The sequence below is a fragment of the Artemia sp. Qi Xiang Cuo genome, chromosome 19, assembly GCF_049724085.1.
Source record: "Artemia sp. Qi Xiang Cuo chromosome 19, ASM4972408v1, whole genome shotgun sequence".
Taxonomy (NCBI): Eukaryota; Metazoa; Arthropoda; class Branchiopoda; order Anostraca; family Artemiidae; genus Artemia; species Artemia sp. Qi Xiang Cuo.
In genome coordinates this window covers 49629498-49644876 of record NC_142812.1, presented here as the reverse complement: position 1 = coordinate 49644876, position 15379 = coordinate 49629498, and the positions used below count along the sequence as shown (strand labels likewise).

The 15379-nt window shown below is 36.9% G+C and overlaps 1 protein-coding gene across 1 annotated transcript in view; it reads left to right on the top strand.

Annotated features, from left to right (window-relative positions):
* Positions 1 to 15379, top strand: part of LOC148940953 (uncharacterized) — a 71146-nt gene that overhangs the window by 37028 nt on the left and 18739 nt on the right. Inside the window, exons 3-4 of the mRNA XM_089104764.1 lie at positions 528 to 721; positions 10955 to 11162. Of these exons, the coding sequence (XP_088960890.1) occupies positions 528 to 721; positions 10955 to 11162 (402 nt within the window). The remainder of the gene's footprint in view (positions 1 to 527; positions 722 to 10954; positions 11163 to 15379) is intronic.

Below are 15379 nucleotides of genomic sequence, written 5' to 3'. Positions count from 1 at the left end.
GAGCATGGAGCACAGACATTCAATCATTTGTTCTCTCATACTTGCGCGTGGCCTTAGAATCCCTTAGTCAGTGTGTCTTAAATGTATTGTCCCCGATGCTTCTTTCTCTCTGCTGCTTCTAGGCCGCCAAGACCGGAATTAACCACTGCTATATCATAATCTTTTTGGCGAAAGGGGTTGCGTATGGTACACTGTTATTTTTTTTAATGTAATTTCTTAATCACCAAGAAAAACTACAATAATGTTGTTGTTGTTTTTTCACCCCATTGTCTTACGGTTTGACAAGTCAACCTGTAGCCAGCAGTCAGGTGGTACATGAAAGGCTGTTCTTTTCGGCTTATGTTGTTGTTGTTGAAGTTTCTTCAAGTTTCTTACTTTCAGACTTCATGTTCTGGTCTTTTCCTCCCCTTTTGCCTTCTAGGATGAAAATCTTCATGATTTTAAAAGGATTTGAGATGAATGTATTGTAGGCTAAGTTGTTTGCTCTTCTGTTTTGATTTATATTCGTACAATAAAGACTTTTATAGAGGGATCTGGATCTGGACACGGACCAAATATTCATATTGACCATGAGTTGCCGCCTTCAGTAGCAACTACTCCTACGACGACTACCACCACAACAGAAAGGCCACCTAGTGAGTATTTTGACAAGGATCCGAAAGAAGATGTTGATGAAGAAGATGATGATTATTATGACGAAGACGACGAAGATGATGAGGAGGTATCTTTCTATTAATTTGAGGGCCTAATTTAGATTATTAGTCACAGACTAAAGAATGTGGAACAAATCAGTCATTTATTTTAAAGCCCGCCCGAGAACCTATTGCCTCCCGAGGTTCTAAGATAGATATTTCTTTTTCTTTATATTTTTTTTTTCTAGTTTTCTCGATTGGGGGCTCAAAACGTGTTGTCTGTGGTTTCAGACGTTGAAAGATCAATCAGCTATCTTAGAATTTTCATTCTGACAACATGTCAATATTTCACAGCATTTTGACCCTCTTTGGGCTAAAATCGGTGTTTGGTGGCCCAAAATGGCAAAAAACTACTTTGTTGTGGCATGATATCTTTTGCTTCTTAGAAAGGACACTAGATATGGTTATTGTCTCCTAACATTCTATCACCACTTATTCAATATGATCTTATAAAAAAGTTTCATATCTTTTGAATGTTGTCAGCTGATGACAAGAAAAGTACGCATGGATTTCGCGTAGGGGGGGGGGGGGTAATTTGTCAATACAGGTAAAAATGAAGAACGTGAAGTATGGGGCACTTACTGGAGAATATGTTGAAATTTTAATAGGTTGACATTTCTCTTGGGAGCTGGATTTGTTTAACCCTCCCCCTATATTTCTTTGCAGCATTGCGAACAACATAACAGTAATAGCATGGTTAATAAGATCTCGGAAGTTTTATTGAAGTTTTTTTTGTTTTTGGCTCTTTTTCCGTAACAATGGATAGTGTTGTATTAGCGCCTTACTTTATATAATTGGTAAATGTCTGTAAGTCTGGAGAAAACTTGCTCACAGAACAACCGTAAGTTTGTAAATTTTTATACCCCAAAGGTACAAGACCAATAAACAAGCCTGGCTTTTTCGTCTGGCTAACGTAAGATAATGAAACTATATGTTCTTTTGGGTAGCAATTGCATTTGTGAAGGAATAATCCATATTGGACTATTTTACACTTAAAATAGTATGGATAAAGAATTCGATTAAAGAGGAAATGCAGGGTGGATCTTTTCTTAAACGAGTAGTGCCAAAATTATAGGTTTAATACGACTATCCTGTTGTAGGTTGTATCGGGGGGGGGGATTGAGTTGAACCTACTTTACCATAATTTTTCATTTTTCCTCGGAAAAGAATTACGCTACGGTTTTTTTTTTCTGTTTTACGCCTGTTGGGTGACGGTCTTCCTTGCTATTTAAACAGGGCGTCTCTGAGTACCCATCCTTTAGTCCTGACTTGCTGAGTGACTTTAATCCTTTCATGAACTGAAGAAGTGGCGGGAGGGTGGCGGCTCCAACTTGACGAGGCGATAAAAAAAAAAAAAAAAACTTCATAGCTCACTTCAAATCATTGGTTGTGACATTTTATGAAGATGATATTATAAAGCTTATTCACAAAAATGACAAATGCCCCCATCGCCAAGATTAGTATGCAGAGAATAACCTTAATTGCACATTATTTTTGGTAATAAAATATTGTTTTTTTTGTATTCACCCGTCTTCGCTTTATAATTGATTGGAGGTTGAAAAAAGAACCAACTCTTGCATGTATGATTAATGTTAGCGATGGACTATTTGGGAATCGTATCGTAATGAAAAAAATTGATCGGAGGTGGAACTGTGAGGTTGAATCTGCATCAGGGGCAATTTTGGCATTGTCAGAATTTTGGAAATGGTGGGCGTGAGAGGGGGTTAGTTGCCCTCCAATCACTTCCGAATATCAAAATGGGCTCTAGTCCTTTCAATTTCCATGAGCCCTGTTTGAAGTTTCTACGACAGCGCTTTTTATAAAAACCTTATACGCCCCAGGGCATAATTTACATCCCTTGACCTGAGGGCTGTGAGGGAGTTGTCATCGTCAAGGTTTACTTGCCATCCAATTATTTCGACTTTTAAAAGGGCACTAGCCGTTTCATTTCCAATCGAATTATTCCTTTTTGAAGTTTCTACGACAACGCTTTCTATAAAAAAAGAACTTTTATGCCCCCCAGGGCACAACGTGCAACCCTTGCCCTGAGGGCTGTGGGGGGGGGAGTGTCATCCTCGAAAACATAATTTCCAGACTTTTTAACTACGTCGAACAAAATGGCTATCTCAAAATTTTAATTGGATGTGTTTGGGGAAACAGTGGGTGTGAGAGGGATGTTAGTTATCCTTCAGTGACTTTCGACTATTAAAAAGGGCATAATTCCTTCTAAATTCCTATCGAATAAGCCCTTTTTGAAGTTTCTATAACATCACTATCTATAAAAAAAAAACTTAGATGCCCCCAGGGCACAACTTACAACCCTTAACCCGAGGGCTCTGAGGGGGTCATCATCCTCAAAGACCTGATTTCCATAACTTATAACTGCGGGGAACAGAATAGCTATCTAGAAATTTTGTGTTGACGTGTTGGGAGAGACAATGGGTTTGAGAGCAGGTTTATTTTCCTTCAAATTTCTTTCAACTATTAAAAAGGACACTAGCCCTTTGAATTTCCAATCAAATGGGCCCTTTTTCATGGTTTTACGACAAAGCTTTCAATAAAAACCTTATATGCCCCCAGGGCACAACTTACAACCTTAGCCCTGAGGGCTCTGGGGGGAGTATCATCCTCAAAGACCTTATTTCCAGAACTTTCAACTGCATTGAACTAAATGGATATCTCAAAATTTTGATTGGATGTGTTTAGATAAATGGTGGGCGTAGAAGAGGTGTTATTTGCCTTCCAATCACTTTCGACTATTAAAAAGGGTACTAGCCATTTCAATTTCCAATCAAATGAGCCCTTTTTGAAGTTTCTACGACAACGCTTTCTATAAAAAAAACCTTATATGCGCCCATGGCATAACTTACAACCCTTGCCCTGGGGGCTGTGGGGGGGGGGGTCGTCATCCTCAAAGACCTAATTTACAGTACTTTCAAGTACGTTGAACAAAATGGCTATCTCAAAATTTGGATTGGATGTGTTTGGGGAAATGGTGGGCGTGGAAGGGGCATTGGTTGCCCTCCAATCACTTTCGACTATTAAAAAGGGCACAAGCCACTCCAATTTTCAATCGAATGAGCTCTTTTCGAAGTTTCTACGACAAATTCTTCGATATGAAGTGCCCTGGTCTAAGACCAAGAACAAAAAAAACACTGTCAACATCATTCTTTTACTTAGGCAGCGCTATTGCGCTGCCTATGATTTTGAATTTGGCTTTCATTGAAGTTGCATTTTTGTCACGTATATGCTTTTTTTCTCCTTTTAGATTTTGTACTAAAAATACTAATTTATATCTGGTTTATCATAGGCAGTGCAATAGCGCTGCCTAAGTAAAGAGCGATGTGGGCACATTGTATTATTCTTATTGTATATATATATTTTTATTATTAGAAGACCAGGGCATTTTGTAGCGAAGGAGTTGTCGTAGAAACTTTGAAAAGGACTCATTCAATTGGAAATTGAAAGGGGTAGTGCCCTTTTAATAGTTGAAAGTGATTGGAGGACAACTAACCCCCCTTGATTCGGGGGTTAAGCAGGGATGCGTGTTGTCTCCCCTCCTGTTCATCATTGTCATCGACTTCTCCTCCGAAATGCTAACGGCAAAGGAGTAAGACTTGACAACTCAAAACAACTGTCAGATGTAGAATTTGCTGACGACATCACCCTTCTAGATGAAGACAAGGCTAACCTTCAAGAATTCTTTAACCGTGTGACTACAAGTTAACGTAAAGAAGACGAATTTTATGGCTGTTAGCAGCGATCAACCTCTCGAGATCTTCCATAAGGGCGAAAGAGTCGAGCAAGTATCATGTTTTTGATACCTTGGCAGTATAGTTGAAGAGAAGCAACATAGCTAAAGAGTTCCAGACCAGAATTGGGATGGCAGAGACTGCCTTGAAGCTCTCATCAATATGGAAATCTCCAAAATTCTCATTAAGGCTTAGAATGAGACTCTTCATCAGCAACGTGATGAGCATACTGCTTTACCCGTATGAAACCTGGAAACTCGACCAAACTCTTGAAAAACGTCTGCTAGCCTTTGAGAATTACTGTCTCCGACGATTGTTGCACGTCCGCTGGTGCCATCGAGTTACCAACGAACAAATACGAACCACGCACCATGCAACCACCTGTCACAGAAGTAATCACGTATAGATGCTGGCGCTTTCTTGGTCACGTATTACGCATGCTTGATAGTAGACTACCGAAGATGACATTCCAATGGAATCCAGGGGGCTCATGACGTAGAGGCAGGCCCATGAATACTACATGCCGGACGTACGAAAAAGACCGAGAAACAATAAACACTGCTATTGTGCCAGACTGGGCGGATGTATTAGCCGCTGCCCAGCTTCGAGAAGAATGGTGGAGTCTCGCTGATGCTCTATGCGCCCTGGATGGCGTTGGAGGAACTAAGGTCTAAAGTAAGGTAACCGCCCTCCCACGCCCACCATTCCCCCAAACATATCCAATCTAAATTTTTAGATAGCCATTTTGTTCAACGTAATTGAAAGGTCCAGAAATTATGTCTTTGAGGATGACAACCCTCCCCCCACAGCCCTCAGGGCAAGGTTCGTAATTTCTGCCCTGGGAGCATTTAAGGTATATATAGAAAGGGTGATCGTATAAACTTTAGAGGGGGCTCATTGGATTGGTAATCAGAAGTTCTAGTGTCTTTTTTCAAATTGAGAGTAATGGAATGGTGGATACCCACACAACCCCCCGACCCCCAAACCTCTTATTTTCTCGAAATGCATCTGATAAAATTTTGAGATGGCCATTTGTTGTCGTAGAAACTTCGAAAAAGGTTCATCCGATTGAAAACTGAAAAGGCTAGTGCCCTTTTTATTAGTCAAAAGTGATTGGAGGGCACCCCCCACGCCCATCAATTCCCAAAGCACATCTAATAAAAATTTTGGGATAGCAATTTTGTTCAGCATAGTTGAAAGGTCTGAAAATTATGTCTTTGACGACCCCCATACCTTCTCAAGACCATAATATAATTTGCGCTTAAAAAAAAAAAATGGCTGGGGATTGTCAGTTTAGTATACATATACTGATATATATTCCTTAAAGTTTTAATAATTTTTATTTATTAGAGTTAAAAAGCTAAATTATTTTAAACATATTTTGTCGTTTAATGTCGTGGGATGAAAGGATTAGAATGGCTTCTGAGTCTTCAACGGGAACGTGAACGCAAAACAGATATTTTTGTTTAAAAAAACACAAGACAAGATAAGTTTGTTCTAAAATAAGATTAATAACTGATAATTATATATTATAGCTATTATATTAAGAAATTTATATTTTTCTATGTGCCATATTACTGAAATTTGAGATAGCCATTTTTTTAAAAGCAGTCCAAAGAAAAGCAGTACAGAGTCTACCCAGCCTTAAATGGATACCTGGAGAATTCTGGGGAAGGTAAACAGGAAGGGTGTGCGAAAGCACAAGATGGCTGGCCACCAACCCCTCATTGCATTTCCTGGCTGAAAGGCCATGAAACGGAGATCAGCACCTTCGGTAGGGACTGTAAAGTCTAACGCCGTATTCTTTACCTTTTTTTTAGTCCTAAGATTACATAGCAGGGCCTTTGGGGTTAACACAACCCCCCAGAGTCTGGGGGCCAGGATTGTAAGTTATGCCCCGGGGGCATATAAGCTTTTTATGAAGGTGTGGTTGTTTGAACTTGAGGAAGCTTATTTGATTGGAAATGCATAGTTATAGTTCCCTTATAAGAGTCAAAATTGATATAGGGCAACTAGCCCCCCCCTCCTCCCTGACATCCTGTTTTCCCCAAACGCATCTAATCAAGATTATGAGATAGCCATTTTGTTAACAATAGTCCTAAGACCATATAACGATGGCTTCAAGGTGGACACAACCCTCCAGAGCCTAAGTGCAAGGGTCTGAGTTATGCCCCGGGCATATAAGATTCTTATAGAACGGATGGTCGTATAAACTTCAGATCGGATGGGGTTCATTGGATGAGAAGTCGAAAGATCTTGTGCCCTTATTAAGAGTCAAAAGTGGAAGAAGGACAACGAGCCTCCCCCCCCCCCCCACAATGCTATCCCAAAACAGATCCAATGAAATTTTTAAGAGAACTACTATTTTCATCATTATTGAAAGGTCCAGTATTTATGTCTTTGGGGATGTCAACCTCCCCACATTGTCAACTTATATTATTAACTTAGACCTATAAGGGTAAGTTGTTGGGGAAATTTTTAACTAGCCAGAAGGCACTATATGTATACTTTGAATACTGCCACTACAATTAATGTAACTAATGACGCTAAAGTTATTAAGATGACACTCTTAGAGTAACAAGAGGTTGGACGGCAAGCAGCCCTTCTCCCAAGCCCATTCATTTTCCAAACGCATCCAGTCAAAACTTTGAGACACTCACTATGTTCAGCATAGTAGAACAGTCCAGCAACTATGTCTTTAGGGATATTAGGCATGTCGATCCCCCACAATTATGCAATTGGCTCATTATGCTTTAAAACTAAATGTTGCTTTAAAACTAAATAGAAAGGCTTTTTTTTAAATGGTTGCCAATAAGATTCCTCAGCATCAAGAACGACTGGGGGTATTAAGTTGAAACTTTTGGGGATACTACTGTATCTACTTCTGCTGTTACAATTCCAATAAATAAAAAGAGTGTAAGTCCAGGTTGTCAAAGAGCATAGATAAAATCTTTTGGGAATGATGTTAAGTTTTATTTTTCAGGTCAACTTCAGAAGCTATAAAATTAAATTAAAAATACTGTGTTTCACGATTAAAAATTGTTGAAAAAGCTTCTACGACATACAAATAGCAACCCATACTATGGATTCTTATAGACAATAAAACTGAAAAGATATAAAATATTTCTTTTTCCATGAAAAAGACTAAGTCGATAAAAAACGAACAAACATTATTTAAAAAAAAATTTCTGCAAAACAAGTTTTTCAAAGAAAAGTAAAGAGCTCCCTTAAGCTAAGAATGAGCAAAAATAAAGTAAAATAATCTTCCAGGCGTAAAGTAACAATGGGTTTATTTAAAAAAAAAATATATACATCATCGATTCCCTGAAGCAATGCTTGTGCGGGAGAAAACCCTCCTAATAAATCAAAAAACCAATAAACCAAAAAAAAAGACAGAAAAAAACAAAAAAAAAGAAATAGAGAAAAAAAAACATAATTAGAGCTCAACTTACCGGAACCGAAACCCAACGAACCTCCAAACAACACCCAACAAAATTATAATAATTATAATCATATTCAGCTGCAACTAAGCCCTCCTCAAAAACAAAACTTAAGTGGCGTGGAATAATGCATTCAAAATATACACATCAAAACAATGGTTCTTTAGCGACTTACGAAAATCCTGCAAACCCCCCAACAATCATCAAATCCTCTGGCAAACTCTCTCAAACTAACGGAACAATATGGCGAATTGAAAACCTAGACCTAGACGTGACCATAGCTGGTCTTCGCACCAATTGAGGAGATCGTGTCAAATGATCATGAATATTAGACGCAAGACTAAACATTCCTGAAAAACATGATGGTAACTCCGAAGCTAAATATTTAAACATAAACAGATTATTATAGAATACACATATTCCTGCCAACGGTAGAATTTTATACTCGCGGTAAAGATGCCTCACCGATACAGATAGGTCAATTTGATTACCATAAAGAACTCTAATTGCCATATTCTGTGTCACGCAGAAAGGATGGAGGTGAGTTACGAATGTTTTCGACCAAACCATACAACAGTAAATGAGATATGGATGAACCATAGAAAAATACAACATTCTCAGAATTTCACACGGAAAAAGATACCTAAGTTTACGCATAATACCAATATTACGAGACAATTTGCTGTTAACAGATGCAATATGGTCTTTAAAACTAAGGCTTTCATCAATTATAACACCAAGGTATCTAGTACTAGTAGATCTTACAATAGTATGGTTCCCTACATCTATCCTATTAATCCATGGGTAATGTCCAGTAATTATACCATAAATCAAATTATTTACTCGCATCCACTTTTCAGTCGAAGAAACACCTTGTTTCAATATAGTCATCAACTCATTTTCAGTTCTAGCAGCTGCAGTAAAATGGGCATCATCAGCAAAACATGGTGGAATTCCTTTAGTACCGTAAGTATCAAGGTCTAAAGAACAAGACACATTACTTGAAGCTCTACAAAGGTCATTAATATAAACCAAAAACAACAAAGGGCCCAAAACGGAACCCTGGGGTACTCCAATCGAAATATATTCAATTTTAGATGTAACTCCATCCATCACGACACACTGAGTCCTTCCACTAAGAAAACTAACTATCACATTTAAAAAATCACCACGTATACCACTACTATATAGCTTTTGAACTAGTATATCATGATCAACAGAGTCAAATGCTTTAGTAATATCCAAAAATATCGAAGCTATCTTCAGACCCTTGTCTAAAGCATCATTAATAAAAGTTGTTAAAAACAAAACTCCATGCTCTGTAGAATGATGACTCCTAAACCCAATCTGACTAGAACTAAAAAATTGTCTTTTCTCGAAAAAACTTACCATCCTACTATGAATCAACTTTTCAAACACTCTAGAAATAAATGGCAGTAAAGAAATCGGTCTATAATCACTAAAACAATTCTTATCCCATCATTTAAATATCGTGATAACATTCGCGCAATTTAGAAAATCAGTAAATATTCTAGCTTTTAAACAATTATTTATCAGTCATAAAAAATGACTAGATATAACTGGTAAAATCGACTTCAAAACCTTCAACGAAATAAAATCGCCTCCTGATGCACCATTTTTCATATTATTTATAACATCAAATAATTCATCAATAGTTACAGATTTAAGGTACGCAGACACATCACAATCTTCAGGTAGGAACTGACGAAAATCTCCATCTTGATCAAATACTGGCACCGATGATGACACACGCTGTCCAATAGTAGCGAAGTGATTACACATCTCATCTGCAACATTATTATTCATTCCCAAAAACTACCACAAATCCCCATTAATAAATAACTAAAATTCAGAACAAGCAGAAATTACAATAGATTACCGATTCAAACTCAAAACAAACAAAAATTAACATGAATAGGGCTGATAACCCCCATGCCTTCTCAATGCCAGAACCTAATTTGCGCTTTACTGAAAACAACACTAGTTTGAAATGTTTTCACTTTTCTTATTCATAAATAAAAATTATCAAAACTTTAAGGAATAAATATCAATGTATGTCAATTAAATTGACAATCCACGGTCATTTGGTTTTTGGTTGTTGTTGTTTTTTTTTTCGGTAAAGCTCAAATTGTTTTCTGGTCTTAAGAAGGCATGGGGGTCACCAGCCCTACTCATGTTAATTTTTGCTTGTTTTGAGTTTCATTTATTTATCGATACTGATTTGTGGTAGTTTTAACTTGGAAGATTATTTGACTTTATTTCTGCTCATTTTTGGCTAAACGAAGCTCTTTACTTTTCCTTGGAAGAACTTATTTTGTGGAAAGTTTTTTTAAATTAATTAACAAAAAGTAAATTACATTTTGAAAGTGTAAATCTATAGATGGCTGAATCTCAATGGCAGCAAATGGTCACCTTATGATGATACAATGTAAAACTATAGGATTTCTGAAATATAACAAACGAAAAGTTGCGCAGAGGATGTAAACCTTAAATGCTTAGTAGAAAAGAGTAGCCTAATTCTCAGGGAAGAAAATTGGGGAAAAAGCTGTTAATCCGTAGTCTTCCTTAAAGTGCCCAAACCGCGTACCTAGTGGGTTTTCTCCGAGTATGCCTCGCTCAAAACATCACGATATCTTTTTTTTTTCAATTCTTACATAATTTGTCCCACAAGTACCATAATGGAGGAAATTTTTTTCTTCTTAAGAGTGAGAACAGGATTAAGCTTAATGTTTGTCATCCCCTATTCCTGTTGCTCACCCGACAAACTATACATTTTATTTGACACATTTTTGTATTTCAGACACATATGTGGAAGGGGGGGGGTGCTTTGGGCACCTGTGCCCTCAAGACCTAAATATTTTTTCAGTTTTCAGTTGTTTTTTTTTTGTAGTAATGCTACCTTCCCGCCACCACCGAAATAACTTTTTCTCCCTGTTTCTGTTTTTTCTTTATAATTAGTATAATTTTGAGTTTGTATTGAATTAAGAGAAATTATACAAACATATTTAAGAGGTTATTATTAGTTTTTTAAGAGTTAAATTTTTTGTAGTATGACGATAGTGAAGACGGAATTGACGAAGAAGAAGAAGAAGATAATACTCGGGTCTTTGTTCCTCCGCCACCTGAAACACCAATTCAAACTACCTCACGATCAGTTGAGCCTGATATACAGGAAGAATCGGGCGAAGATGGCGATGATGAAGAAGAAGATGATGATTATGATTCTTTTGAACCTGTTGATATTACTGAAGAAGAAGGTAAAATACATAGTTGGGTTCTTGGTTGGTACCATAATAAAAGGAAAACTCATCTACTGGATGTTAAATTTACACTCAGTCCATTTTCGTTTTTTCTCAATTCCGGACTTAGAGGCTCGATTTTGTATTTGCTTGCATCAAACAATTTTCGGTGACTCATGCAGCTATTATTATATTGTAAAAGATTTATTAGTTATTAATTAGGTATAATAAAAATAAAGATCCTCCGGCGCCATTGCTGGCGCATAAGGTGTCGAATCGGCGTTTCAGTTGCTGGATCTTTTTTTTACAGGGACAAGTAGCAAGCCTGCCGCCAAACCTTGCCAACTTACCCACTTTTCGTGTGAAATGCACTCTTTTTTATCTCAGAGGGGATAAGGAAGAAGAAAAATCTCTCTTTTTGGGTGTCAGTTTTCGTTCTCTTTAAACGTCAATAGTTGGCATATTCGTTAAAAAAGCATTTAACCCAAGGAACAGGGTTGCCAACTTTTACCGTTTTCGTGTGAAATGTACTCTTTTTACCTCAGAAAGGGCGCAAAAGCGGGGATACGCAATTTTTTCATTTGCACTCTTTTTTTTTTAGCTAAAAACACTCCTTTTTGGCCGGATTTGCACTTCTTTTGCCTGGATTTGCACCCTTTTTAGACGTTGGTAGTTGGTAACCCTGTATCCCGTATTGCCAAACAGAACATCGATTCACTGTGCTACCACAGGGTAGTTAAAATTATTTGGCTATTATTTAGCTTCTAATTAAAGAATTGTATATTATAAAAATAATCAGCTATTATTTTGACCTTCCTGTGTGTGCATTCTTTATGGGGGCAACATTCTTTGCCAAGATGACGAAGTAATTTTACAATTTTGGTCCGATAACCCCCCCCCCCCCCCTACAAGATTGCTCTAAAGGATCCTCTAACCGAGGACTTTGGGTCGAAAAAGGCACTTGTTTCCTCTTCCCCCTCCCTCTTTTGTTCACGGGGAAGTTATTTGAAGGAAAAGTTCAAGAATGGTATTTCAACTTAAACTTTTAGCTGTTTGAATAGTGTACATTAGCATCAATTTTTCAAAAGATGGCTTATTACACAAAACAACATTATACAATAGAGCGAAAAAAAACCCTGAAGAATGTATTTCAGTTGAGACAGTAAAATAGAAAAAATAATAAAGCCTGAATGTTTTGCTTTCTCATTCGGAAACCCTTATCAACGGAAAGAGCGAAAAAAGGGAAACTAAAACGTATAAGAGAGTAATAATGAATGAAATTGAGAGAGATAATGAAGTGAAGAGAGAGAAAATAGAGAGAGAATGAAATGTTTTAAAACGAAAGTACTAATTTGTTGTCCTTTTGTCAACAAAATATCAGTGAATCATCAAGAGCTCATTACTGTCGGCAAACAACTCTGAAAAAAAATCTGAAAAAAAATCTTTTCTAGGTGTGAGTTGATTTTTCTTTTGTACTTATATAGACAGACAGACAGATTTATTCAGCAGTAAACGCAACGATTACAGACAGATACGTCACCGTATTCCCTCTGCAAGGTTCTGGCCGGGAATGTAGGGCGGAAAAACGAACACACTAAAAGAAGAGATTAATGAATTGCCACCCACGACTGATAGTGACACCAATTCACGACAAGATTGGGGGAATGTTGGACGACTTTTTGAATGAAAATATTACAAAAGGATATTTTTTAAAGAAAATACTAAAAAAAAATGTTTTTTAGAATATAGGGGGCAAGGGCCCCCCTTCCCTTATTCTACAGTTGGTGCCACTATACCCGCCGAAAACAGCCAGACCAAAGTGCCATACAGAATACCAACATGGTACGTAACGGGAGAGGAGGGCAATAATCATAAAAACTTTGGGGGTGATTGACAAAAAATCAAGAAACAGACTTTATTTGATAATTTCAATAAGAATTGTACAGAAATTCACAAACTCGAGGATTATTTGGGAGGCCAGTAACAGAGTCCCGGTAAAATAGGAGGCCACAGGTGAGGGGTACAATACTTCAAAGTCTTTCTTTCTTTTTGACGTTGTTTCCGTAGGTTTCAGTCGCCTATTTAGCTTTATTCCCTGACAAATATCTCAGGATATGAAAACGAACAATTTTTGCTTATTATTTTACTTATTTTGCTGTGTTAATTGAAAGATCTACCCGTGTTTGCTTCAGGTACCCATTGAATAATGTGACACAGTTAATTCTGGAGCTAAGTGTTGCTGAAATAGGGAATTATATAAGCAGAAGGAAGCAGTCTTAGAAATTAATTATGTGTTTAAACTGAGGTCTCTATGTAATTTTTTAGACAAATATCTCAGGATATGAAGACGAACAATTTATGCTTATTATTTTACTGATTTTGCTGTCTTAATTGAAAGATCCGCCCGTGTTTGCTTTAGTTACCCATTGAATAATGTGACACGATTATATCTGAAGCTGAGTGTTGCTGAAATAGGGAATTATATAAGCAGGGAGGAAGCAGTCTTAGAAATTAATTGTGTGTTTAAACTGAGCTGTCTATGACATTTTTCGCGTGTTTAAATACAGTTTGATATTCAAATAGAAAAGCTAATAATTTACAGAACTTTCAGGGGATCCGTAAAAATGTGTTTAGGCTAAAAAAAAAATTAAACTTTAAAACTCTCCTGAAAAGATTGTCTCGTGGCGAGAACTGTTAACGTGAAAAAGACATCGCCTCTCAAAATTCAGTGTCATACCCCAGCTCCTGGAAAAATAGTTCGAAAAGTAAAGTAAGGCGCATCAGAAACCCCTCTTAAAATGAAAATAGTTTGAGCCTGATTATCGGTTTATGATTTAATGATCTCAATGATCTCTAGAGAAGTCATTAGAGAGCATTAGAGAGTCTAATGATCTCATTAGTTCTTCACTGGTGCGTGCATTTTCATTTTTGATAGTTTTCCTTTTTACATATATATAAACTTCGGATTGAAATTGATGATTTAAGCATCCTAGATGAAAGTGTGAGCAAAATTAATGAACTTTTGGAGGTTTTGCGAGTTCAGGGGGCTAGAATAGGTTTGAAAATTAATGTTAAGAAGACTAAGGCTAGGAATAAGTGAAGATGAAAAGGTGACATTGGATAATGAAAAGATTGATTAGGTGGGTAGCTTCACTTACCTTGGTAGTATTATTAGTAAAGATGGTGTTAACAGTGAAGATATTAAAAGTAGAAAAGCCAAGGCTCAGGGTGTTTTTTCACAGTTAAAAAATGTTTGGAAGAATTGGAAGATAAGTCTGCAAACCAAGATTAGAATATTAGAAGCTACAGTGATGACAGTGGTCAAATATGGCTCTGAAGCATGGACGACCCGAAAAGCGGATGAAGATTTGCTAGATTTTTTCCAGAGAAATTGCTTAAGGATTGTTCTGGGTACCCGGCTGACTGACCGTATTTCAAACAATAGGTTGTACGAAAAATGTGGTTCAATACCGCTCTCTAGGGCTATAATGAAAGAAAGGTTGAGGTGGCTAGGGCACATTGTGCGGATGAAGAATGACAGTTTGTTGAAGATTGTTCTTTTCGGCCATCCGTCTAGGGAAAAACGAGCAAAAATATGGTTTTAAAGGCCAATTGAAAATACTGAAAAAAAAAAAAAAACAAAGCGAATATTTCGAGGGGACAAACGCCTCTCTTCTTCAGTGCGAAGCGAAAAAATATAATCAATGCGACTGCCAAAGAACAAACCAACAAATAAAACGTTGAAAGTCAATGTGAATGTGAAAAAAAACAAAAAATTAAAAAATAAATAAAATTAAATAAAACCCAAAAAAATTTACGAATTAAAACCAAATACCTAACAATAATAAAAGTGAGTCATTCACCAATATCCGTGATTTATAAAGAAATTCAAAATTGAACCACCTTCGACGGATACTAGCGAATAACTGAGAAATAATAGAAAAACATTCATTCACTCAAACCAAAACGAAACACCATAGAATGAGTTTGAGAGTTATGTCATCTGACTCCTGATTTTAATAATTGCATTCCTCGTAGACACTCTTTGAGACTTAAGAGGTTGTTGACGTGTCTGATTAAGTGATTGGGAAAGTGTTACAAAGTTTATATCTGAGACTATTAAAGTATCGGCTTCTCTTTTGAGAAAACCGAAATACGACTTATTTATTCATAAATCACCTGAATCCCTGTTCAAAGCTAGACCTAAATGTTGGTATTTATAAGTTTTAACAACT